We start from the raw sequence: 27,564 nt of genomic DNA on the forward strand, positions 1-27,564 counted from the left end.
GTCCCACGATTATTGATAATGGTGAAGGCACGTTCCCGATTATCCCGGGTAGTGGGTGTCAGGGAACGGAGTGGATGAGGTCGTCTAGATGGCAGACCTGGATGAGTCCGCCCGAGACAGACATGGGCGATACTCGTACTGTCGCTGGGCGATGGGAGGTTTGGAGACCCGTTGGGCGAGCATAGCATTTGTTAGGCGATGCTTGGAGTTCTGATATTATTAGGGCGGTATCAGTGCCATTATTTTAATGACGTGTTATATTATGATAAGTTAGTTTACGGATGACATCGTTGATAGTTTTTTCGTTTAAAAAAATATATATTTACAGTTTACATCAACAATGCTTAAAATAAATGTCAATATTTTGCCAAATATATATGTGTATTTTTAGACTTCCCATTAACCTTCGAGAAAATTACAGAAATATTACTTATACAGGACTTCTTTACTCAAATAGCCATTCTCGGTTTTTATTACATTTTGTAACCATTTTAATTTTACTCTTTATGACTCACTATTTCAAATTATTACTTTTTCTAGCCAATGTTGTTTAGGTGGACACGTGTTAGGTTAAAAGGATGATTGATTAAATAGGTGTTAATGACATGTTTCTTAAACAGTCAACCTTCTCTTCTTCCCCAACATTAATGGCTTCTTCTCTCAGTTAATTTAAAATTTCTTTTTCGTCCTTTCAATCAAATAGCACAACTCGTTAACTGCTTCTATTTTCTTTGAAAATCTAGTCATAATCTCACTATGTTAACTGTTCTCTCAACCTTTAATTTTTTCTATAAATCACTTCCAATGTATCACTCGTCGTTCCAGTCCTATTGTTAAGAATCAAGCCAACAATATAAAATCAGGATGTGTTTATGTTTTACAAGATGAAGATCAAGAGGATGGGTTTCTTGAAAATGATGATGTCAACAGTTCTCAAACTCGTGATTAATGCGGATTGAATAATTTTATGTATTTATTTGATTTAATTTTTTTTATATAAATTTTGATTTATTATTGATTTGGAAGATAAATTTCATTCTTTCAATTTATTATTTTATTATTTCATTATTTATTTTTTTTCATGTTGAATTGAATAATAATTGATTCACAGTTGATCATTAGTGGGTTTGCTTGGAATTTGTTTCTTATGAGTGAGGTTGAAGATGTATATTCTAAATGTAGAGTAATTGATGATGCATATAAGTTGTGTGATAAAATGCTTAAGAGAGATTTGATTTGTTAGAATACTACTATCTCTAAGTATGCACAAAATGGGTTAACTCAAGTGGCGTTAGAATTTGTTCCTAGAATGTTTGCGGAAGGACCTGTTTAAGTTCAACTGATGATAAATTTAATAAAGGCATTATATAGTTATTTTTCCAGTTTATTATGTATATACATATTGGATATGTCAATGATACATCGTATATACACCACTGATACATTGTAGATAAATTACTGATACATCATATTTTAATTATTTTAACGAAATAAATTTTATAGATACACCATCGATTATAATTTTTGCAATCATATGCTCTTAGTAACAACATATTGTTTGATTTGTCTCTAACTAAAACTTAAGTTGTTTCAGTTTTTATGTACATGTTATTATGTATACATATTAGATACAGAAACGATACACTATACATACAATATTGGTACATCGTTGATACATCATAAATACATCATTTATTATATCTTCTAGAATCAGTCTCGAATTCATAATAATTATCGCCGATGCATTATTTTCTATAAACAAAAGTAATTCAAATATCTCTATTTAAAGAACCCATTACGACGAAACCACATCCTTAACTAATTCAAGTTTCTGGGTTTTTAGAGACCTGAAACAAATTCATCCAATAATAAAAAATTTAGTACAATTGCTTAATTAGTGAAATTGGTTGATTAATGAACCAAATAAAACTATAAGAACTGACTTGAGTTACATTGATACATTAAGGATACATAAAAGATACATAAATGATACATTATAGATAAATTGCTGATACATTATAGATACACAACTGATACATCTTAGATCCATATTTTTATTTTTTGGATTATTTTAACGAAATAAATTTTATAGATACACCATAGATTATAAAATTTAAAATTATATGCTCTTATTAACAACATATTACTTGATCTGCCATAAACTTTTAGCTATCTCTAACAAAAATTTAAGTAGGTTCAGTTTTTAAGTATATGTTATTATGTATATATATTAGATACATCAACGATATATTATATATACAACATTGATACGTCGCTAATACATTATAGATATATCATTTATCATAACTTCTAGACAGTCTACAACTCATTATAATTATTTTCAACGAATAAATTTTGGAGAGACTGATACATTGTAGATACATCGTCGATACATTATTTTTAATGAATAAAAGTAATTCGAATATCCCTATTTAAAGAACTCATTATGACAAAATTACATCCTTAACTAATCCAAGTTTCTGGGTTCTTAAAGACTTGAAACAGATCCATCCAATAATAAAAATTTAGTACAATTGCCTAATTAGTAAAATTGGTTGATTAATTAACCAAATAAAATCATAAAAACTAAAATTGAGTTGCAAATATGTTTTGATACATTAATTATACATAAAGGATACATAAATGATACTTGTTTAAATAATTCTGACACGCTGACACGCGTTGATGCGTGGCTGGCACGCTTTTCTGACACGCGTGTCAGACGCGTTACTGTCACATTGTCACGCGTTTTTACAGCTGTTAACACGTTTTTTTTGACTTTTTTTTCCACTTTAAGTATGACATGTGTCTATTATTTAGTGGTTGGCTAGTAAATGTAAACTTTTAGCTGATTTGGTTATGAATGTAAAGATTTTAGGTTTGGGCTATTTGAGTAATATTTGATCTATTTTGGAATATTTTTGTTTTTTTCTCTTAACCTTCGGCATTCAATAGTGGAATTTAAAAAAAAAATAGATTACTTATATAGAAATATGCTTAGTCCAGCTGTGAAAAAGAAATCATGATTGAATGATAAATTATTTCGGTTAGAAAAATGATAAACATGGTTAATCACTTAACTAGTTAGTTTCTTAAAAATTATTAAAACTATAAAAAATCAAATATTTCGTTTGAATGGATAAGCAGATATCTTTTGAACAGTTCTTGGTCATAATCAAGACCATTAATGTCATGTGAATGATCATTTTATAGTTTAATGTCATCTGAATGATCATTTTATAGTTTAATGAAAGGTTATAAAATGATGAAAGTAATATAACAAAGGTTAATTATATGATCCTTCAAAACATTTAACCTCCTTCTCTCATATTTCTCTCTCTAAGGCCCCCTTTTAAATAATTTCAATTGTGAATTATAATTTATTTATAAATAATTTCTATATGAAAATTATTTAGAAATAAATTATACCATTTGAAATGAAAAAATATAAATTTTAGAATTGAAATAACTTTCATATATTTATATATAGAATGGATACTATAATTTTTATAACTTTATTCCCATATTAACTTTATAAACATTTGATTATAAATACCTTAAGAATAGAAATGATCATTATTTTTTTATAATATAAACATATTAAATACTATATATATATATATATATAATTAATAATAATAAAGTCGCTAATATTATAATTAAGATATATAAAATAATTTTTAATGATTTTTCATAATCAGAAATAAAAATAGATATGAGAAAAAGTGGAGATGATTTTTTAAAAAAAAAGATAAAAAAAAATTAAGAATATAAATAAAAAGTGAAAGAGAATAAAAATAGATATTTTTATAAAATAAGGACAATTTGGTCAAATAGAATTATTTTTTAAAATTTTTGGAATTCATCTGCAAATTCCACCTATTTTAGTTGGATTTACAAATCCTCAAATTATAACTAAACCCAATTACAGAATTTTAATTCCAATAATTGTTTTAATATATTCATTTATTCCAAACACAAAAATTTAAAATTGCAAATGGATTTCACATAATTTTAAGGAATTCATTCATTTCAAAAGGGTCCTAAATCAAAAGCTCTCCGTTCTCTCTAACTCAAACTTTAAACACTTAGTTTACAGGGGGTGGTTTTTTGGGTTTTTAGCCAAAAAACCACTTCCTTTTCCACAGTTTTTCTTTATTTTATGTTATATATAGTATGTTTTTATCTTCAATTATTACTTTATAGATGAATTTTTTTATGTTTTTTGAAGATTCAATTTTGAATGCTTTTCAAAAAAATCTTTCAAGATTTTTTAATTTGCATGTTAAGTATTTATGATCCAAAAAAGGATTTATGAATTTTTTTCGACTTGCATGTTATTATTTAGTTATTTAGATGATGATCCTTGAACCTTAAAATATTGAAGATTTTTTTCAATATTTTATTTTGGTTGTTTATGTTTAATTTTATATTGATTGATGATTTTCTAACTACTATTTGATTCATTGTGAATAACATGCTTAAATAGTTTGAAACTTTAAAAGGTCAAGCGATTTATCGGTATGATCGGATGAGATTCAAGTCAAGAACCCCGTACCAACGGAACTTCGTTCTACGTTGCGCGCCAAGATGGCTTGTTAGCGGAATTTCAGCTTAGTTTTACTAATTTGATTATTATTGATGGAGTCTGCCTTCTGAACCGGTGAATGAGACCTGCAAAATAGGGTAGAAGCTAACCGGACGGTGGTTGTCCGATTTAACTCTTCGATGCTAAAGTCAGTTTAGAGCTTTGAGCAGCATTTTGAGTATATGAATGTAATTGTGTTTCTAGGCATAGCTCATGCTTCTTTTATAGTAGATGAATGAATACCTTGTAGAGTTATAGTACGTAAGTGAATCCTACTTTGTAGGAATTCACCCTGAATTTGGGGTGATCTACCTTATTCAGACATGAGTCCTATTTAGGAACGTCTTCCTAAATAGTCTCGTCTTCTTAAGATAGAGCCTATCTTTCCAAGTTGGAGATTGTGTCCAAATGGGAAGATACTTTGAAATATCATCGTAGATTTGGCGATCTGTCCGAATTCTGAATTAACGCGCTTTGGGCGGATCCTAAGGGATTCAGTCTTCGTCTTATTGAATGACACATCGGCGGATCCTATGGATTCGGCCGTCTTCCTCATATTCGGGTTTTCCATTGGGACAGTGTGATAAGCCAGTTCTCCCCCTCTCGTCCGGTATCACCTGAGAGTGGATTTTCTGTAACTCGGCTCCATTGTAATTAGTGTAGGATTCGGTATCCATCAATTATTTATGGTTTGTATTCTTTATTGTTTCTTATTTTATTAAATTATGTGGAAGACCATATATTTACTAATTGTTATATGACTTTTATATTTATATTTTATTCTTTTTCATTAATGAATTTATCTATGGTTAAAAAAATGATCCTTCAAACTAGACCAAAAAATATATTAAGAAACAACTAAGGATATATATAAGTAAAAAATAATCGAAAATAAGACAACTTTAAGACGTAAATCTCGCCAAAACTTAATATAATAATGAACAAAATTCCGTTGGAGCGAGGTCTCGAACTTTACCACCCATCTAATTTTTACCGACGATCCGCTTGATTCATTGAATCATAACATTCCGAGCATCACCTGCAATATAACCCACAAGTATAGGTATAAAGTATAAACACATCAAAACTTCTTGCATCATAAAAAAATTTGCATACAAAGTTCAAACAAACATCATAGATCTTCAAATGATTAAAAATACCGACATTTAATAAGAAAAACCATCCTTAAAAATTATTCAATCATAAAAAATCCCAAAAGAAGAGTTTATTGAAATAAAAAGGTAAATAAGTAAAGAAATAAAAAAGAAAAAAAGTGGTCCATATTAGTTTATGGTGATATAATTTCGTTTTAATTTCAAATAATGCTGATACAATCGTATTAATAATTATAAAGCACAAGAATAAAATGAGAAAAGAAAGAACATATCTCTCCCTTCTCTTTAAAAAATCACTATTAAAACCTTTGCTTTGAGGAGATGGTTTTCTGGCTAAATATTGAATCGGCTTGAAATCGGTCTCCCAGCGGTTCCGGGTTTGAGTGCTTCCTGGTTGGTTCACGGTTTAACCCGGCCCATGACCACCTCTAGAAATTATCCTCACATTATCCTTTTTTTTACAAAATAATTACAAAAATTTATGAAAATATATTTGTTAGCCAACATTTATCCACCATAAATACATTGTAAATACACCATAAAGTACTCGATATATATAATATTTATACTATAAAAATACCAATAAAAAATTAAAAAAATACCAAAAATGGTATTTTTAAAATTAGAAGGACAATTTAAATAATAAAAATAATATAAAATATAATTATTTATAAAAGTATAGATGCCACTCTAATTATTTTTCAAAAATACTAGAATGTTTTAAAAATGAACAAAAGGTCAACGCGCCCCCTAAACTTGTGTCACAGGATCATCTAACCCAATTTATACTTTTTTGAGCAAATAACTCCGAAACTCTTCATTTTCGGGTCAAGTAACCCCATAATTGTATTTTTAAAACGCGTAAAATACAAATCGAAGGTAAGAGATGCAAAAAAATAATTAGATACTTTCCTAATTGTTGTGATATAATTATCTTAAATCTGTTTTTTAAAATAAAAATATAAATTATTGGGTTATTTGACCCAAAAATGAAGAGTTTTTGGGTTAGTTGCTTAAAAAAATATAAATTGGGTTAGATGAATCCGTGTCACAAGTTCAGTGGGCGCGTTAGACCTTTTGTTCTTTTAAAAATTATCCCAAGATCAATGGGTTAACATTAAATTACCAAACAGCTAATCATCGAACCACTAAGAGAGCCGGGTCATGGGATAATGGGATTGGAGAAAGTGCCAACGTGGTGCCTGGCGGTTCAACTAACGAGCAAATTAGAATTATTTTTGTTCAAATTTAGTTTTAATAAAATTAAATATTTGATAAATTTGGTTTTTAAAATACAAAACAGCCGAAGATAGTTAATAGTTATAGTTGTCACGCAGCCCGAGAGAGAGTTTTTCTGCAATTCGGAGATACAATTTCAATTTCAATTTCAATTTCTTTTCAACTGAATCTCTAATTATAGTCTTCCTTCCACAAGTTGTAGCTTATAACTTACTCTAAATCCTTTCCTTTTTACTACATTTTCTTTTCTTTTTTTACTAAAAAAGGTTTCAAGAAAAAATAATAATATTAAAACATAGAATCCATGGAAGTTCCCGTAAAGCGAGAGTTAGTTGAATATTCAGGTGCGCAAGATGCTAATCATCAAAACGCCAGCGTTTCGGGAGGACCTGCACTGTATATCGAACTTAGTAGCAGCAGTAGTAGTAGCAGTGATAGCAGTAGTGATTCGGATTCTGAAGCGGATGACGGAGTTAGGGTTTCGTCTAACGGCGACGGAGTTCCCAAGAAAAAAAGAAAACTCGACAATTTAGGAGCTGTGTTCCCTGTGGGGTTTCTAGCGCCACTGAATCAGGTTCCTCCGGTTATATCGACGGTACCGCCTCCAGAAACGGCGGTTGTGACGGCTTCGCAGTCGAATGGGAACGGTAATGTGAGTTTGGTTGGGCAAAATTGTAAGCAGTTTTGGAAGGCTGGAGATTATGAAGGTGCTCCGTGCGGTGATTGGGATTCATATACTGGTATTCTTTTTATTTTATTTTTAAACTTTGCATGTTTATGGTATTTAACTTGCTTCCTTTTCTTTAATTGTATATTGTAATTTTATGGTATTTAACCGTAATTAAATGATTTAGAAAGTGTTTGATTATCTTTATTTGGTAGTTAATTAATGGAAGCTTGAAATAGGCAATGCTGCTATTATGCTAATAGCAATTAATTGGAATGCCAAGTAGATTAGGGTTGCATGTGTTTTTACTTTTTATTGCATTTTTTTTATTACGGCATTGGAGCCCAAATTTGTAGGAATGCTCTTCATCTATGCTTAACGAACAATGTTGGTTAGGTTGTGCTTTTGGCTGATTATTGAGTTAAGGTTTTAGCTAAAACTGAAAGCTTATACTTATGTTTCTATGCTTTCGACTCTTTACTGTTCTCAAATTTTATTTTATATATATCTGTAGTTCTAAGTATGGCCGGATTTTACAGTTTCTTATTTTGTTACACTTGTTGTGTAATAATAATGAAGTATTTTCTGCTATTGATGCTTTTTTTCATTATGCGATGAACTTTTCAGTATAAGTAGACAGTAAACTTAAACTTTGTCTAGTTTGATTGCAAATGGTCCTTAGCTAGGTGAATATAAATGCTTATGTTGAACAACAAGTTTAATGGAAATTCCCACACTAGAAAAATATGGCTAGAATGTGGAACATATAAAGTGACAATGACTGACTAACCCATTACGTCAGAATGTTGGGTTTGATTTGGTGTCTACTATGTGGTTGTGGTTCTCATTTTGTTCTCATGAATGTATTCTCCTTGTACATTGCGCTTCTTCTGGTTTAATAAATGGTACCAAAGCCCGGTTTGGCTGGCGGGACAAAGTGACTAGATAGAAAACTCGTGCTGTGGTAAGCAGAGCCATTCTAGATACTCGCAAGTTGGAGTTGTCTTACAAGTTGAGTTGCCCAATGTGGAAGAATTCACACTTGAGGAGGAGATTGTTGAATAACAAGTATGTTGGAAATCACATAATGAAAAAATATGAGTAGAACATGGAACACATAAGTACAAAGGACTGACTAACCTATTATGTTATAGTTTTGGGTTTGATGTGGTATCTAGCCCATGATTGTGGTTCTCATTCTAAGCTCATGAATGTATTCTCTCTGGATATTGCTCCTTCTTGTCTAACGGCTTACAATCCTGTAGTCGCTCAATTTTCGAATGTGTCATGGTTGAATTACTATGGCATTATGACCACTTGTAGCGATAGTTGGCCAATTTTCCCTTGCATTATTCTGACTTGCTACTGCAGTACCTCACATGTTTTCTTGGTATTTGTAGGTCAAATGGATCATGTCAGGGTTCATCCTAAGTTTCTACATTCCAATGCAACCAGTCATAAATGGGCTCTTGGAGGTAAACTTGTTCTGCTCCTTTATAGTTTTTGATTACTAGATAAGATGTTTAAAATTTTTCATAGCTAAGCTTGGATCTCTAGTACTTTGAGCTGAGCTATTATTGTTGCTTTTACTTTTTCAGCATTTGCAGAACTTCTGGACAATGCATTGGATGAGGTATAATTTTCCAAATATTTCATACAAAATGTTTGACAATTTTTTCCCCCTGCTAGGTTTAATTGTATTTCCTTATGAATTTCAGGTTTGCAGCGGAGCAACTTATGCTAATATTGATGTGCTTAAAAACGGGAAAGATGGTAGCCGGATGGTTTTGATTGAAGGTGGTTATAGATTTTTTAACCCTTCTCATTAGTCTTTATTCTTTTTTTTAAAAAAAATTCGTTAAATTTCTTGTATACTTTATGCTAAGATATTATCTGTATGTAGATATTTTTTGTTTCTGGAATTTTATATTTAAAACTTCGATGCAGATAATGGTGGTGGTATGGATCCGGATAAAATGCGACAATGTGTGTCCCTTGGGTACTCTGCAAAAAGCAAAGTGGCTAACACCATCGGGCAGTGTAAGCACTGTTGTTTTGAACAACTTTTATTTTTGATATTTGATCTATTGTGAATATCTTTTAAATTTTGATATGCTCTTACACAGATGGCAATGGATTTAAGACTAGCACCATGAGGATCGGAGCTGATGTTATTGTATTCTCATGCTGTTCTGGGAAAAATGGAAGAAGGTATGCACTATTGGCCTTCTGTTGCTGTTTAAATTTGCATGCATCTGTAGCTCTTTTCTCTATTGGTGGAAAATTTTGCTCATTTTCTTTGATGATTAGAGCAGATAGACTTTTTTTGAAAATATGGCCCAAATCGTGTAAGTACAAGAGAGTAATTCATATAATGGATTAAGACTTAGTTGCTTGGGATTAAGACTTAGTTGCTTGGGATTAAGACTTAGTTAGTTGGTTGAGTTGAATATGAATATATAATGACTGCCTAATAGATTGCCTTGCCCCACAACTAGCCTTTTGATAACCTTGATTTCCTTTGGTGTTTCAGGGGAACGTAGTACTATTGTTGTTTTTTTCTCTGTATAATTTCTTATTTGCTATATATATATATATATATCTATATATATTGAAGAGAAGAGTTTGATTACTAGACTGCCTTTTAGATTGCCATGTTTGTTAATCAACCTTTACATAAGCTGGATTATTTTTTATTCCATTGGAATGTAGTTGCAGTGTCACTACCATTATAATTTAATCGCTTTAGAAAAATCTAGGAGAAGATATTGACTACTATAATCACGCCATTCATCATACTTAACAGTAAAACCTTGATATACATTCCAAACTGTATTGTAATTCACAAGTTCCCTGTGTATCATTCAGCACTTCTCTTTGCTAATTCTCTCTGATGATCTAATGTTTCAACCAAAGTAACGATGTGTGCAGTTATGGGAGAATAATCTATAGGTTTACTATTTGATTCTAATTTGTTAGTTACTGGTAGGTTTGTTTCAAGAAAAATGTTAAAATTCCGAGTCTTTTAATTTTCTCACATTCATTTGTTAATCTAATTATACTATACACAAATTTAATCAGTCTGATTTTTAACATCCTGTTATTATTTGAGTTTTAATGTTTGATTTAAATACAAGTTAAACTAAGCTTGATTTGTGATGTCATTTATCTGTGATGTGGAAAGTAACTAGAATGTTTTACTTGCAGTCCTACTCAGAGCATCGGATTGCTGTCATATACTTTTCTGAGGAGTACGGGAAAAGAAGATATAGTGGTACCCATGGTAATAAACATTATTAACCATAAAAATACCCACTCTTCATGTTTCTCACATTTTCTATGAAAAAATCTTCACTGATAATGACTGCTTTTAAAAACAGCATGGAAAATAATTTAGGGATTATTTGTAACAAATTCCTATTGAGTTTTACATGTGTTCTTTCTTGTAAGTGTTTAATCCTTTGGTAACCAATTTTGTAGTTTGGTCTTCAACATTTGACTTTGAGTGTATAATTTTGATTATTTTACCCATGTTAGTTGTACTGCATTTGGTTAGCTGTCTTATGGTTTTGTAATATATTTTTGGAGACAAGTCTTGCACTTGTGTGTATGTTAGCTGATACAATCCTGTTGGGTGGTTGTATTTTGTCAATTTTGTTAGAACATTATGGAGTCAGAATTTTCTTCCCCCCGGTGTAATTTTTGGTGCCTTTTGGAACTTTGTTAATTGATTTCTCAAATATGCGAGCATCTACTTTTGCTTAGCATCTTGGCACACATTTTTCTCCTACTAATCTGTTTCTGGAGAATAATCCATGTAGCAGTTTTGACTAGAATTTGAGTATGTAAATTTATAAATGCCCTTGGTTTAGAAGTCAAAATAGATTATCAGTTTAATCCCATGGAGCAAGGTAGAGGGATTGCTACTTCACAATAAGTGGACAATGAGAAAGATAAATGAAAATTAGGGTAATTGCTCTATGGAAGTGCATGTTTAATATTAAGTATTTGATAGGGAGAGGTAGAGAAAGATGATGACCAAGTCAGTTGCATTTGCTTGGTAATATTAAGAAGCCTAATGTTGGATATTTACTGTTCTTCCTTTTTTTTTAATCCCCTCGCAAGCAGGCTATAATTATCAGTCTGTCACATATTTTTTCTTCTCCATTTGACCCTTTTGGTGAATGCCTTTTTAACTTCATTTACAAGATGGTCTGTAATTGGTGTTGCTGTTTTATAGTAATAGGTGTTTGAGTTTAGGATGATGCCTTCTTCATTGTCTTATCATGTCTTGACATTTGCAGTTTAAATTACATTTTACATCTAACTTATATTACTATATGCAAACATTGCTGTTAGATTTCTATTGTTCTTATATTTCATGCAATCTTAATTTTATTGTCAATGTTTATGAAAAGCTGGACTTTGAAAGAAAAGGGAGAGAGTGGAACAAAATGGCACGATTCGCCGCTGCTGATTGGAATAGAAATGTAGAAACAATAATTCAGTGGTCACCATTTTCCAGCGAGGCAGACCTCCTTCGTCAGGTATTTTTGCTTCATTCTTGGTGAAAATCAAGGATTACAATATGGAGAATATATGATTAACCTGAAATAAGAGATTCTAAAAGAACTAAGATGCAAACACTTACAACTCAATTCAATGAAGTTTAGCAGCTGTAATCTATGTTGTGTATTGTGTTTTTTTACCATCAAGACATATTGTGCTCAGATACAGTGTCCAGCGTAGGTGGGACACGAGAAATTGAGCAGTGTGCAATTTGTGTTTCTCAAAATTGACAAATTTTCTTCAATATTAATGGCACCTGCATGCATAGTTATTAAAGGCGAAAGGCGACCCGAGGCGACAAGGGTCCAAAAGCCTGAGGCGCAAGGCGTGGGGCGAGGCGAAAGCCTTTTGGAGAAAAGGCGACCAATTAAAAAAAATTAAATTAAAATATACCTCTACTAGTCAACTGATTTATATGATTTTTATTTTCTATTTACTAATTTAATAGTTTAAACTTTATTTTATGAACTTAAATATATTTTTAATTTACACTTAAAAAGCTAAATTAGCCTTTTTTGCTAAAAACAAGAGTCATTTGAAAATTTAACCATTACTGATGTTAAAAAAAACCCATTTATTACAGATTAAAGCCTTTCAATGTATAATATAGGTCATGGGCTGGTTAAGGGAGGCCCAATAAAATATTAGGGGACCTCTATTCTCTTTCCCTAACCTATTCTAATTTTCCAAACCCTAGATACAGTTCATTTTTTTTTTGTCTGGGTTACAGAGGTTTTAATTGTAAAAAAAATAAAAAAAAAATAAAAAAATGCCTGAAGTCACAAAGGCGCGCGCCTCTGGCCTCTCGCCTCCCACCTGAGGCGCCAGAGGCGAGCGCCTTTGTGACATCGCCTGCCTTTGGTCAGTTGAGGCGACTCGGCCATCGCCTGAGTCGCCTCTCGCCTGAGGCGCGCCTGAGGCGCGCCTTTAATAACTATGCCTGCATGGATACATATAAATTTGCTCGAAAAACATGGGCAACTGACTTTTAACTTTTTTCTCATTTATCTCAGATAATTTAGTTCTGTCAGTAAATTATGTACTTGTGCTATGAGTTGTGGATTGAGTTTTAGTGCATTTTTGATTGTTGCTGTGGTGCTGAGGATGTTAAGTTTGGTGTTCAAACATACCTTGTTATGAAGCATAACAATTTACGTACAGATGCATGCTTTTGGTGTGCACAATTTTGGTTGCATGCATGCATTTATGGATTTGTGTTTGTTATTTTCTGATCTGGAGTATATATGGGTTTGCAGATTCTTATTTTAAACATTTAAAATGGGAAAGCTATATGAATCTCAGTTGTATTATCAGTTTTGTTTTTCAATTATCAATCTGAGGTCTTTTCTATTTTGTAGTTTAATTCTATGTCGGATCATGGGACACGGATAATAATATACAATCTTTGGGAGGATGATGAAGGATTGTCGGAGCTTGAGTTTGACACTGATCCTCATGTATGATACACCTACATCCTTATGGTTACAATTTTTGATATGGTTGATTCAAGGTGGCATCATCTTGTTTATGAAGATGATTTTACTTGGTTTATATTTGGCAGGATATCCAACTCAGAGGTGTGAACCGAGATGAGAAGAATATACAGATGGCCGCACAGTTTCCAAACTCTAGACACTTCTTGACCTATAGGCATTCAATGAGGGTACCCACTCTTTTAACATTAATTACTCCCGTCCAAATGAACAAATTGGGACTTTTTGATACATTGTTATCTACCATTTTTAGGACGTTAAAATTTTCAAAGATTGGTGTGTTGACTAATTGAAATAATTTCTTTTTAAGCGGAATTAAAACGTTAACTATATTGAAATTAAATGAGTAGCAATCAAATTCAAATGTCGCTGCTATTTACCTTGAATGTTCAGACTTTAAATTTAGAAGGCTGCTTTTTAGGTACCTTTAATCATTTTAAGCTGGTACTCTTATAGCATGACTTAATGATTATTATACTTTTTTATGTTTATACCCAGAGTTATGCATCCATTCTCTACTTAAGACTTCCTCCTTGCTTTCGAATCATCCTTCGCGGAAAAGATGTCGATCACCATAATATAGTGAATGATATGATGCTGTCTCAGGAGATTACTTATAAGCCACAAAATGCTGATGGAATTGGAAAAGATTTAAATGTAAGTACATTAAATTTTTTGTGGTACATTATAATTTTTGTATTTCTCATATGTGCCTGCTTGGGAATTACCTGCCTACTTTGGGTATATACTGCGCTTGGCCAATGAATGCATGCATTGATTTATTAGACCTTGTCAATGTGGCACACGCACACGTCCACTGGCTAGTGTAATACCTAGTTCAAGTATGTTTTAGTACTCCATCTGCTTATTTAATGTTGACCGGTTGCAATTTCTGACAGTATATGGCAGCTGTTGTGACTATTGGCTTTGTGAAGGATGCAAAACATCATATTGATGTTCAAGGCTTCAATGTTTATCACAAAAATCGACTCATTAAGGTTTGTTTTCGAAACATAGCATGGACGATCAATAGAGGATATTTGAACAAACTTCTGTTCTTTCCAAAGTGAACATTCTCCATTCTTTATGCATATTTTTAAACTTTCAAAGTATCCCCTCCCCTAAATTATCATTGGGTAGTTCAGTTTCTTATCTTATACTCTGTACTTTTGAATGCTGTGCTGTTTGTTGACTTACTTCCAACCCTAGTGGACATGTCAACAACTATGGGTTTGTGTCACCCAGTCTCAGGATTAAACCCCAGTGAATAGGTAGAGTTTATAGGGAATCAGGAAGCGGAGAGCTGAATGCCCAATTCTCTCTATTCATCTTTCTGAATATAAATATTTTTCAACTCCCTATATTATTTTTTCCAATTCTTTATGCAGTTGTCTATCACGTACAACTGTATTAAAATTACTAATCTGTATCTGCCAACAAGCTGGACATTTGTTCATTAAGTGGTTCAAAAATTTCATTTCGCATTGAAAATGCTCTTTAAAGTATGCTTGTATGGGATAGGATTTTCCGATGTAGAACCTTCGTAGAAATGCAACATATATCATTTCTGCATTATCGTTAAACGTGTCGAGTGCTCTTTCATATCTGTTTAGTTGCTCATTACTTCTATCAAACAATTAATTATTATTGTCATAGACTAAGACTGATTTTTTTCCAGCCATTTTGGAGGCTTTGGAATGCTTCTGGAAGTGATGGCCGTGGTGTTATAGGTATTTCTACATGATTGGGTAACATTAGATTCTTAAAATCCATTACTAGTGAACTTCAGTCTGTATGAAGCATTTTGTGTCTGCTTGCAGGTGTCTTAGAAGCTAATTTTGTGGAACCAGCACATGATAAGCAGGGATTCGAGCGTACAACAGTTCTTGCAAGACTTGAGGCTCGCCTTATACAAATGCAAAAGACTTACTGGTTTGTTGTTTATGGTTCAGTATTCTTAGATTTCTATAGTTTCTGTTTGTACTGTTGGCAAGGTTTATCCATATGTATTACTAATGTTATACTTTGTTAGGTCTACTTACTGTCACAAAATTGGGTATGCTCCCCGCCGAAATAAGAAATTGATAGATGAAGATGCAGATGGAGGTACTTTATTGGATCTTTTACTGATTTCATATACCCGCTAGCATATTTATCATCTTTCGATTATGAATTCTTGCTGGTAGTTTGCTAATAATCTTGCACAAAATTGTATTCACTTGTAGATTCCTCTCCTGAAAATTCACAAGTATCTTCTCAACCTAAACGACCCACTTCTTTGAAAGGCAAGGGCTCTTCTTCTTATTCGGATAAATTATCGTCTCATGCTAATGTGAAAGGAGGAAAGGGATCAGGTGCATTCGGAAGAAATGTTGGTTACAAAAATGGACATCTCCCCAGTAAAGGAGGTGACACTGCAAAGACACCAACCAACTCTAGAAAAAAAACACCCCCAGAAGCACCATCACCAACTTCTGTAGAAGATGTTAGTGACGATGATGTGCAAATTTCTATTCCTACTAGACAAGATGGATTGCGAGCGACTAGGTTATCTACATCTTTAGAAGACTCATTTAAGAAAGCAGTCACCAAATCCCAGTCAAAGGTTCATTCTCTTAAATTATAATATTATTTCTGCTTATTGATGCTTTTCTTGTGACTGCTTCAGAACCTCAGCCTTGAGGAGACTGTTTTACAGAGATTGTTGACAAAACAAATTTTGTTGACAAAATTAAAGTGTTGGTGTATGTTTATATAATGGGATATGCTACGTTAAGTAATTTTGTTGTGTTTAATTTGCAGATAGCTGATGATTTTTATCAACACACTATTGTTCAGCTGAAGCAAGAAAATCGTGAACTGAAGGAAAGGTGATTATTTCTCTTTCAAGCTGCAGGATTTAGTATTTAAACTTTCACCGACTCAAGTTTCCTTTTGTAGGTTAGAGAAAAAAGAAGCTGAGCCTCGAGGTGAAATGATGCATGGGTCCGTGTGTGATAAGTGTAAATCACATCAGAGACATGTATGTGATTTCATTAATATTTAATTCTTTTATTGTGCTGAATTTTGGGAAATATGGAATTTAGGAGGTTATTGCATATGCTAATGCATGCCATCTCTAGTGGTATTCGCAATTATTTTTCCATAAATGATAATCTTTATTAAATTATTGTTTTCTCTTGCAGTTAGAGGAGGCTTATCAAAAAATTGAGGAACTGAACAAGGAACAAGAAAGTTTGATTGATATATTCTCAGAGGAGAGGGACAGACGAGACAAGGAAGAAGAGAATTTGAGAAAAAAGTTCAAGGTATTTGTTTCCTCAATCGAAGGGATAAATTTTTCTGTTTACATTAGCAGGGAATCTCATGGGTAAATCTGCTCTTGTAGGATGCTTCTAATACAATTCAACAGCTGCTCGACAAGGTGAGGCTTTTGGAAAAGATGAAATCTACAAATCAAAGAACATAAGCTAAAGAGTACAAGTAATTGACACAACATGTGCTTTATTAGTTATGTACAGCTGCTTCCTTTTTGGTATCATTTTTTCACCATTGTTCGTGGTACCGTGACCGGGCTCTGGCCATCTTGTTTGTTTCTCCCCTGTAAAGTTCGGGCCGAGCCTGGTTGTTGTAGCAAATGTTAATATTTAATTTGGGCGTAATTTTTTTGATTTGAACAGTTAGATGTGTAGATTTGTTCTAGTGGGGGGAGAATGCTGATTTTGACTGGGGACTAGTAGTAAAATCTGGAGATTTACTGTTCTCAATGGTGGTCATACCAGATTATGTAAATCTTGAATAGTAGAGACGATGATAATGCTATCTCTTTTTGGATATGGTGTTTCTTATTTCTAGACTTCTATTAGGATCATAATACTAAAAGCTGATTTTCTGGAGGAATTTCAGAATCTAGGCAAATGTAGGTTATAGTATATATATATTGGTTTGATTGCAATTTCTGATATTGATTTATAGGGGCTAAACTTATTTTTTTTTCCAAGGGCTAAACTTATTTGTCGTTCAAGAAAATTAGAAAATTATAGGAAGAAAATTAGAAAATTAGACTTTGGTCAAGACCAGGGAGTCTGTTGCTACAGTTATACTAGCATAGGCAATGGGGCTTTGGTTGTCACGTTGGTCCTCTAGTTCTTATTTGGGCCTAGCCAGTTTTGTTGGCTTAGAGCGTAATTATGACAAGTTTAAGTTCTTAGGGCATCTCTCGACCCCAAGAGATCTCTTTATCATGGCTTTTCAGCTAAAATAGGGCGATCATATTTTGTTCAAATCGGTCAACAGGCTTACATAAAAACTTTATCCAAATTTTGAGGGGTTTTTTGCCCCACATTTTTAGGTGAAGTGGTTCTTTTGTTAGATTTATAGTATTAACTAATGTTTATAAATAGTTGTAGGGATATTTGTACAATTTTTTAAAAGATTAAAGCAAAACATTGACTGGTTTATTTAAATTGAGAGTACTGTTGAAAGATTTTTGACATAGACTAAAAGAAGGCTTAATGACCAAACAAATTAAAACATTTTGTAAATTCTTTTTTAATTGATTATAATCTATTTTGATTTATTAATTTCAATTGTAGTCAAATTCATTCAAATGTTTCAAATTTATTTTATTTCAATTAGAATTTAAGATTTTGTTAAACGTTTTAATTTATTGCGAACAATTAGTCATCGGTTAAATTTGTATAAATAAGTATCGGTTCATGTATACTTATTTTTATATTTGAGAACTTTTGTTTAGAGTAGAAACAAAACTATCAAAGCAAAAATAATTTGATTAAATAATTTTATAATTGTAGAACATTAGAGGAAATAATACGTGGACATTAGATGTAGGTAAATATGGTATGCAGGACCACTAATAGAACATTACAATAATTTGAGCATCATACATGTTGATAAGCAAATGGTTGACTATGCAATTCAATTTGAATTAACTACTCTTTCATAAGGTCTCGCTCTCCATTGACTAATGTATCGCATTTCATTTCCTCTTTGAGGATGACCAGACCGATACATCAAATATAGGTTAGATTTTGTTGTTTGGTTGGTTGTCCATTACATTCTCAAAACCAAACAAAGAACAAAGAGGATGCTTTTAATTTCAATGATAGAGACTCAATTGTGGGGTTACTACACAAGAATGCCTTGATAATGACTTACCAACGTAGAATAACTTCCCCATGTTGACAACTGGGCACTTCGCAGCAGCGAGCCTTTAAAGAGCTTTTTGTAAATTCTGTATTAATATTAGTACCACCACATTAATTCCACTTTTATGCCCTTTTTCTCCAGCTCATCGCATCTAAAACCTAACACTAGTTTAACTCAATTCCTGATTCAGATATGCTTTTATTTGTAAACAACCAGCCAGCTAAATTTGCATGAGAATGGAGCTTTGGCTAAATTTAAAATAAAAATGAAATGTAATTTTCTAATTTAAATATAAAAAAAAATAAACAGTAAAGATTAAACTTGATCATCATATCAAATGAAATGTATATATTATTATAACTTAATCTTTAAAATTAGTTTTCATATTCCTAAATAAAAAGGAAGTAAATCATTATTTTAGCTAATTTAGCATATAATAATCAAAAAATATGTTGAATATTTATAATTAGCTTTCAAATTTTAAATCAGATTTAGAAATGCACTCGATGATCTTAATCAATTGGGATAGCATATACTATACTATGACTTCCGGATAGAATATTAATCACAAATAAGTCTACCTAGAAACTTATCATAAAAATGATTAAAACTGTTGAATAGGTAGAGAGCGCCAAAACTAGATTGTAGTAACCATAATTACATCTACCCAACATCACAACCACACGTCCCTAATCACCCTCACCATCATATCTGTCAAAATTAAGCCACGTGCACCCTCACCCTAGTCAATTAACAAATCAATTCCTTTCGATTTAAAAAAACAAAAAACAAATCATTCCTTTAATTAATTCCTTTTCAACACTTAAACACACAGCCACGTGCACTCTCTAACCACACTTATTCACATTTTCTTCCACCTTATAAATACTCCTCACACAGCACAGTGCTATCAACCCTCTCTTCAAAACGCACGCGTTTCGGTGTTGATTTACAGAGGTGAATGAAAATATGAACAATCCACTTTAAATTATTTTAATTGTTTTTACATTTTATTAGTATTGAATGTATTCTTGATCGGAGAGGCTTATGTTTTGTCATTTTTAGCTTTTTTTCTCTGTTAGTTTTGTCTCTCTTAAGCTTTCTTTTTTGTGTGTGTCTGTTAGGTGTACAGTACTCTTTTTTGGCTCTGTCTACAGTAGTCTTACACTGTTCCACCGCACTAAATAAATTCCGCTGTTGCTGCATTTTCTGCCTTTAATTTTCCTGTTTTCAAAAATTTTCCGGGAAAATAAAACAGTTTCCATTTCTGTCTAAGCAAACAGACCTCGTCGCTTCGTTTATCGAGTCAAAGTGGTTTAAAATTTTCATAGTCGAGTTAGTATTGAGTTTTGCTTTTGTTGTGTTTGCCTTTTTTATGCTAAACAAGGTGGTGAATAGAGGTACATAATCGCCGTCGTTTTTTGTTCATTTTCGAGCTAAAACTGCAACCTCGTGAGTCCTAATATCACCTTTTTCATAGCTTACACTAAGTCAAATCGCAACCGCTGCTTCTTCTTCATCTGACGGTTGTGTTGTTCTGATGTGATTTGATAATCTCGTTCTTTGATGCACATGTATCAATATCTTCTTCTCTGATAGTAATATATATAGATAGATAGAGAGAGAGAGAGTAATACTCTCCTCGTTTCTTGTTTTTTTAAAAACATGGCGGTTTTTAGAGCTCCGAGTCTGACTCGCTGTTGTTATCACTGAGTTGGCGTTAGGATTTAACAATCTGTTTATTTTGACTTTTTTTTGTTTTTTATTTTTAGATAGAATCGAAAATAGTTCTTTAGCTGACCTTTTTCTACACTTTATATTAAAAAAAGTAGAGTTTCAACGTCGACGAGGATGACGACGATGATCGCCTTTTCAAAGAAAATCAGATTCGGTGTCGTTTCTGTTGTTTCCTTCCTCGCTGTGCTTTCATTCGTGGTTCGTTTCTCAACAGGTAATATATCATACATATATTATTATTATTATTATTCCATCGGATCTAAACATTCCTTCTCGTTAATTTTTAATTGTTTAATATTGTTTTGTTCATTTGTTATACCGGTTTTTTTGTCTCCTTTTAATCAATAATTATTTTTCAACTCTATAAAAACACCTGATAATCATATCATTTGTTTTTATTCAGTTTAAATTAATCTAACTCTTTTGTTTATGATTTTGTTGTTTTCAGGTGTGGCTAATAGTGAAGCTGGATTGAATCGGTTAATCTCCAACGATCAGAACAGTTCGGAATCTTATTATTCTTCTTCAAATCGAAAATTACTTAGCCGCTGTAAGTTAACAAACTACCTCAAATTTCCTCTGATTCATATTTTTTAGGGTTTCATTATTTGAAATGATGATGTGTGATTATTTTTGCTATTAATCTGTGATTTTTGTCGTCGTGTTTATGTGAATGATTCTGTTACAGTCAGTTTTCTTGTTATGATTTTGTTTGCAAATCGAATTGGTTTTTTAGTGTCACTGTAGCAGCAGCAGTGCAGTGTCGTCCATGGCAATTTTCAGATTAAGCGTACGATAGTAGTGTCAGAGGTGCACGTCTGTGTTTTGTTGCGCTTCATTCTAACATGCACCGCTGGGTGTTGTGTTCTGGCCCTTTAGTATCTTTTTGAAGGGATTCTAAAATCCCATCAACTTCATTGAAAAAACTAAAAAGCTTTACTTTAAACCTTGTGACCGGTGCCTCTCTTTTATTAGTATTTCAGTTTAATTAATGTTTTTGGAGTTATTAGTAATTTACTATATTTAAATTAGCTGTAAAATTGATTGAATTTTCATTTTCAAAAGAGTGGGTTGATGTAAAAGATTCAAAAAAAGAAGGCTATATACATGGAAAAAGCAAACTAAAGCTTAAATTGAGTAAATGAACATTAATGGACCCTATCCTTGCTTATAGACTTAATTTTGTCTCTTCCTTTAACCCTATAATTCCTGTGATCCACCTCCAAAAAAGTGTATTTTGTCCCCTGACGCTTCCCCTATTGGTGGGTAATACTCAGATATGGTTCTTATATTTATCACATTATGTTCAATGAACTGCCAAGTAGTGTTTCTTTTACCTTTTTTATCCATCAAAAATAGCATAGCCTTTCACTTTCAGGAATTTATAATTTACATAATTTATTAATCAATAAAGTTCTTTTTTTGTTTGTTGGTTAATTTAATTTGTATCTACATGGTTTACACAGCATTGTCAATGAAGCAACCTAATAGAATATTTGGAGACTCATGTACAAATGCCGATATTGAGATAAACCAAGGACCTACTGCTTCCCTTCCAAACGGCGTACCGTCTTACACTGTTGAGATCTCCAACGTCTGTTTCACCGGCTGTCAAATTTCCGCAATTCACATCAAATGCGGTTGGTTTAGCTCTGCTCGACTCATCAACCCGAAGATCTTCAGGCGTCTTCGGTACAATGATTGCCTCGTTAACGACGGGAAGCCTTTGATTTATGGTGGCACGGTCTCTTTTGAGTATTCCAATACATACTCTTATCCTTTATCTGTGTCTGCAGTAATCTGTTGATACTAAATTTTTTTACTTTACAGGCCATATAATATTAGCAATACATAGTAATATAAGCTGTTTTTGAGTTCATTAGGGGTAGTGAAATAGCTGAAAGCTTTTTGGGTGGCCGTATGTACAAACGTATAGGATGTGGATCGGAGATGCTATAGAAAAATTTTTGGTTTGGTAAAGTGATAAAAAAATATAGGGAAATGATTTAGTTTCTTTTTGATATTGTTTAGTTTCTTTTTTTATAAATAATGAGAATAGTTTAATGATTTCTGCTATTGGTTCTATTTTTTTTCCTCATTTTTGAATAATATAGTCTTAAATATCTTTTTTTGACATTTAGTGGGAAAAAACTTTCATTGAAATGCATTTATAAGTTCAATAAATTTTATTGTAAAGTTATGCATGGATTTTTAAATTTACAAATGCTACTTAAATTATTTAAAATGATATATGAATAAATATCCAAAAATACAAATACTATTTTATGTTTTTAGTTTAAAAATAAAATAGTGTAATAAAATTAATAATAAAAAAATAAAGGGAAATTAAACAAGAAGTTTATTTCAATTCTATTTCTTTGTAATCATATTAGATGGAAAATGTGGCCGGATGAAATGTATACAATCCGGGATAGAAAGGCAACAAAAACTGCTTCATTCCTAATTTTTGTATTGGATTGAACTTTGAAGTAAATAATTGATTTTAATTTTCTGTCAAAACTCAAAAGTGATCACAGAGGAAAAACAAAAAGGTTATATCTCATATGTTCTCTTCTTAAAATTAAGATATACTTAGCGTTAATAATACGCCTGCATATTGTTTATTTAATAAAGTATTATTTTTTGTAGTTTTTACCCTATGCTGTGTAGCCTGTTGATCAGATAAAAGTCTTATGATGTAAATTTTCATATTTATTTGTACATATACTTTTGTTAGTTTAGTTTTATACGCTTTTAAAGGATATAAATAAGATGATAATTGGACTCACCTATCATTTCATTGGCAAAAGATAGAATATAAAATGTTCACAGTAAGAATGTGAATGTACTTGCTTTACAAGAAAAAATGGATATGTACCGATAAAAAAAAAGCATGAATAAACAAAAATTCATTAAATTTGATGACTGGAACATAGAAAATAAACCTATGCTATTTCTTACATACTTGAAACAAAATAATTCATAACAGCTTAAGCTAGATAAATTTGATACATTACAAATTCAAAACCTACAAGTCTGAACTGTTGTGTTGGAAGATGGTAGGCCCTTTAATTAAAACACTCACAAAACACTCATACAATAAAAGAAGAGAAAGCAAATATATTTAACTCTTTGTATTTGTAATTGCTTTTCTTGATTTTGATATCAAAGCTTACATGGTATATATAGTAGTTCTAAAATAGAACGTACATGCAACTTATTAACTTAACATTAATAATCTAATTTAAGAGTTTAATTCATTTAACTCCAAGTAACATCTATCCATTAATTAATAAACTATGTAAACTTAAGCTTATTAATTTTATTTAACTTAACTTAACATTTATTCTTTACGTTTTCCTTTGCATCAATTCAAGTTTAATAACTAACACTCCCCCGTAAACTTGAATTTCTTGTAACTCCGAGCATCATCCTCAGCTTCTGAAAACTGTCGTACTTCAAAGGCTTCGTGAAAATATCAGCAACCTGATCATCGGTTCTCACATACTCCAATTCAATTTCTTTATTTTCAATACACTCACGGATAAAATGATACCTTGTATCGATATGCTTACTTCGGTCATGAAATACTGGATTTCTTGCTAGTGCTTGAGCAGACTTGTTATCTATCATAATCTTGGTTGCTTCTCCTTGCTCTAAGTGAAGTTCTTTCAATAACCTTCGTAACCAAATTGCATGACACGCACATGAAGTAGCTGCAACATACTCAGATTCACATGATGAAAGTGCCACAATTGGTTGCTTCTTCGAACACCACGAAATTACACTATTTCCTATTGAGAACATAAAACCACTAGTGCTTTTTCTATCATCAATATCTCCAGCAAAATCACTATCACAATAACCCAGCAACTTGAAATCATCAGACACTGAATAAAAAATTCCATAATCAAGTGTACCTTTTAAGTATCGTAAAATTCTCTTGGCTGCTTTCATATGAGAAGTTGTGGGTTTCTCCATGAACCGACTGACAAGTCCAACCGCAAACAAGATGTCCGGTCTCGTGCAAGTTAAGTATCTCAAACTTCCAACGAGACTTTTGAACAAAGTTGAATCTATTCTCCCAGCATCTACTTCCACTTTTGAAAGTTTTACTCCAATCTCCATAGGGGTGCTGACAGGCTTGCAGTTTGTCATATTGAACTTCTTGAGTATATCTTTTGCATAGCGCTCCTGTGATATGAAAATACCATCTTCCATTTGCTTCACTTCGATTCCCAAATAATAGGACATGAGTCCCATATCACTCATCTCAAATTCGCGTTCCATCGCCTTCTTAAAATCATTGAACATATTGGGATTAGTACCTGTAAAAATGAGATCATCTACATAGATACAGACAAACAACAAATCTCCATCTTGCTCTTTCACATAAAGAGCATACTCATGCATGCATCTGCGGAAGCCATTCTCTTGAAAATACTTATCAATTCGACTATTCCACGCTCTCGGTGCTTGTTTGAGCCCATACAGAGCCTTGTTAAGTTTTAGCACTTTGTCTTCATAGCCTTCAACAACATACCCCTCGGGTTGTTCAATATAAACTTCCTCTTCAAGAAATCCATTTAGAAATGCTGACTTGACATCCAACTGGTGAATCTGCCAATGATTTTGTGCTGCAAGTGAAATCAATAGTCTGATAGTCTCCATGCGAGCAACAGGAGCAAAAACCTCTTCATAGTCCATGCCCTGTCTCTGCTTGTACCCTTTTGCCACAAGTCTAGCCTTGTACCTCTCTACTTTACCCTTAGCATTCTTCTTGACTTTGTACACCCATTTGACTCCAATTGGTTGATGAGTACTTGGATTAGAAACAAGTTTCCAAGTATCATTCTTTTGGATGGACTGGATCTCTTCATTCATGGCTTGAATCCACCTCTCATCTTTGCTAGCTTCTTCAAAACTTAAAGGTTCAACATCAGCAAGAAAACATAATAAGTTCATGTCATCTAACCTTTCAGTTTCATTATAAATGTCTTCAAGATTTCGATATCTCCTTGGCCTGTCACTTGAACTTGATGAAGGTGATGTTGATGTTGATGTCTGGGATGAAGGAGCTGGTGAAGTTGGTGGTGTGACTTCAGCTTCATGAACTATTGGTTCTTCATCTTCAAAGTGAGGTAGGAAATCATATGATCCTTCCTTTTGTGAACTCCAGTCCCACGATTGTTTTTCATTAAACTCGACATCTCTGCTAGTCACTATCATTCCATTGTCAGGATTGAACAATCTATAACCTTTTGAGTTCTCATCATAACCGATGAAAACAAACTTCTCACTTCTATCATCCAGCTTGGTCCTGTGTTGCTTTGGAACATGTACATAAGCAACAGATCCAAAAACTCGCAAATGGGACACACTAGGCTTCTGTTTACTCCAGGCTTCTTGAGGGATCACATCTTTCAAACTCTTAGTTGGACACCGATTTGAAAGATACACAGCACATGCAACTGCTTCAGCCCAAAACTCCTCTGGCATATTTTTACTCTTCAGCATTGATCTCGCCATATTCAGAATCGTTCTATTCTTCCTCTCTGCAACTCCATTTTGTTGGGGGTGATCCTGGAACAGTCAAGAACCTCCGAATTCCATGCAACTCACAGAAACTTGCAAATTCATTAGAAGTAAACTCTCCTCCTCTATCAGTTCTCAAAGATTTTATCTCATAACCACTCTCTTTCTCAACAAGAGCTTTGAATTTCTTAAAAGAATCAAAAGCATCAGATTTATTCTTTAAGAAATAAATCCAAGTCTTTCGAGTGTAATCATCAATGAATAACACAAAATAAGAACTTTTACCAAGCGATTGAGGATTAATTGGACCACAAACATCTGAATGAATAAGCTGGAGTGGCTTGGTAGCTCTGGAGACAGATTGCTTTGGAAAGCTCTTTCTTGAATGCTTTCCAAGTAAACATGCTTCACATAACTGTCCCGGATGATCAATAACCGGAATATCCTTCACCAATTTCTTTCTTCCTAAATCTTTCAGATTTTCAAAATTCAAATGCCCGAATCGCATATGCCAAATCCATGATGTATCTTCCACACAAGCTTTCAAACACATAGCTTCACCTGCTTTCATATCTAGAATGAACATTCTATTCTTTGTCATCGCCACTTTGGCAATAAGATTACCATCACGATCTTTAAGCCATAGAGTACGCCCTTCCATATTAATTTTACAACCATTCTCCAAAAGCTGACCAATACTCAAAATATTGCTTTTCAATTTTGGAATATAATAAACATCTTGGAGAAGTTTATGACTGCCATGTTTTGTCTCAAATAAAACTGTACCTTTGCCATGAATTTCCACCCTTGTGTCATCGCCAAATCGCACATTGCCACTAACTTTAGTATTGAGTTCCACGAATTTGCTTTTATCTCCAGTCATATGATTACTGGCACCATTATCAAGATACCAAGCACTCTTGTGAGTTATGGTTTCTTCCTTATTAGAAAAGAATAAAGCTTGATCTGCTTCATTATCTTGGCGTTCTACAAGCTTTGTCTCCTCTTCTACTGCTTCATTTTGGCATTCCCATGAATAATGGCCATACTTGCTACAAGAGTAACACTGCACTCTAGTTTTATCATTTTTCCTTTCGTATACCCCATAATTGCTTCTTCCGCTTCCTCTGCCACGACCTCTATGAAAATTTTGATTTCTATTTTCATTGAAAGAGTTTTGTTCGCCTCTTCCTTGATCACGTCCATATCCACGACCACGGCCTCTTCCACGGAGTTGTCCACGACCACCTCTAGTAGAAGAATCACCTCTTGATTTGCTAAAGGATTTTGTTAGCAAGGCCTGATCAACATGTTCTTGTTTTCCACGATTCATTCTTTCTTCATGCGCACACAAAGATCCACATAATTGATCAATTGTCATGGTCTCAGTGTCTTTTGACTCTTCAATGGCAACCACAACATGATTAAATTTCATATTGAGAGATCGCAAAA

The 27,564-nt window shown here is 32.7% G+C and overlaps 2 protein-coding genes across 3 annotated transcripts; both read left to right on the forward strand.

Moving 5' to 3' along the window:
- The first annotated feature begins 7,015 nt into the window (after positions 1-7,015).
- Positions 7,016-17,507, forward strand: LOC126673846 (protein MICRORCHIDIA 7-like). The gene is made up of 20 exons (XM_050368150.2): positions 7,016-7,682; positions 9,010-9,084; positions 9,208-9,242; positions 9,328-9,406; positions 9,557-9,649; positions 9,736-9,820; positions 10,817-10,892; positions 12,028-12,156; positions 13,537-13,635; positions 13,740-13,841; positions 14,170-14,328; positions 14,571-14,669; positions 15,350-15,401; positions 15,492-15,603; positions 15,704-15,777; positions 15,897-16,276; positions 16,474-16,541; positions 16,612-16,693; positions 16,857-16,979; positions 17,060-17,507. Exons 1-20 carry the CDS (start codon positions 7,247-7,249, stop codon positions 17,138-17,140), a joined length of 2,439 nt encoding a protein of 812 aa, XP_050224107.1. The 5' UTR covers positions 7,016-7,246; the 3' UTR covers positions 17,141-17,507.
- A 1,966-nt stretch (positions 17,508-19,473) lies between these two features.
- On the forward strand, positions 19,474-22,598 carry LOC126674252 (TPD1 protein homolog 1-like). 2 transcript variants are annotated; one of them, XM_050368670.2, is made up of 4 exons: positions 19,474-19,797; positions 20,673-20,791; positions 21,026-21,127; positions 22,044-22,598. In XM_050368670.2, the coding sequence occupies exons 2-4, from the start codon at positions 20,692-20,694 to the stop codon at positions 22,382-22,384; spliced, it is 543 nt and encodes a 180-aa protein (XP_050224627.1). In that variant the 5' UTR covers positions 19,474-19,797; positions 20,673-20,691; the 3' UTR covers positions 22,385-22,598. The 2 variants fall into 2 exon arrangements, with proteins under 2 accessions (XP_050224627.1, XP_050224626.1); XM_050368669.2 differs by lacking the exon at positions 19,474-19,797 and having other exon boundaries at positions 19,945-20,791.
- The last annotated feature ends 4,966 nt before the right edge of the window (positions 22,599-27,564 follow it).

Source organism: Mercurialis annua, linkage group LG3, assembly GCF_937616625.2.
Source record: "Mercurialis annua linkage group LG3, ddMerAnnu1.2, whole genome shotgun sequence".
In the NCBI taxonomy this organism is placed as follows: domain Eukaryota; kingdom Viridiplantae; phylum Streptophyta; class Magnoliopsida; order Malpighiales; family Euphorbiaceae; genus Mercurialis; species Mercurialis annua.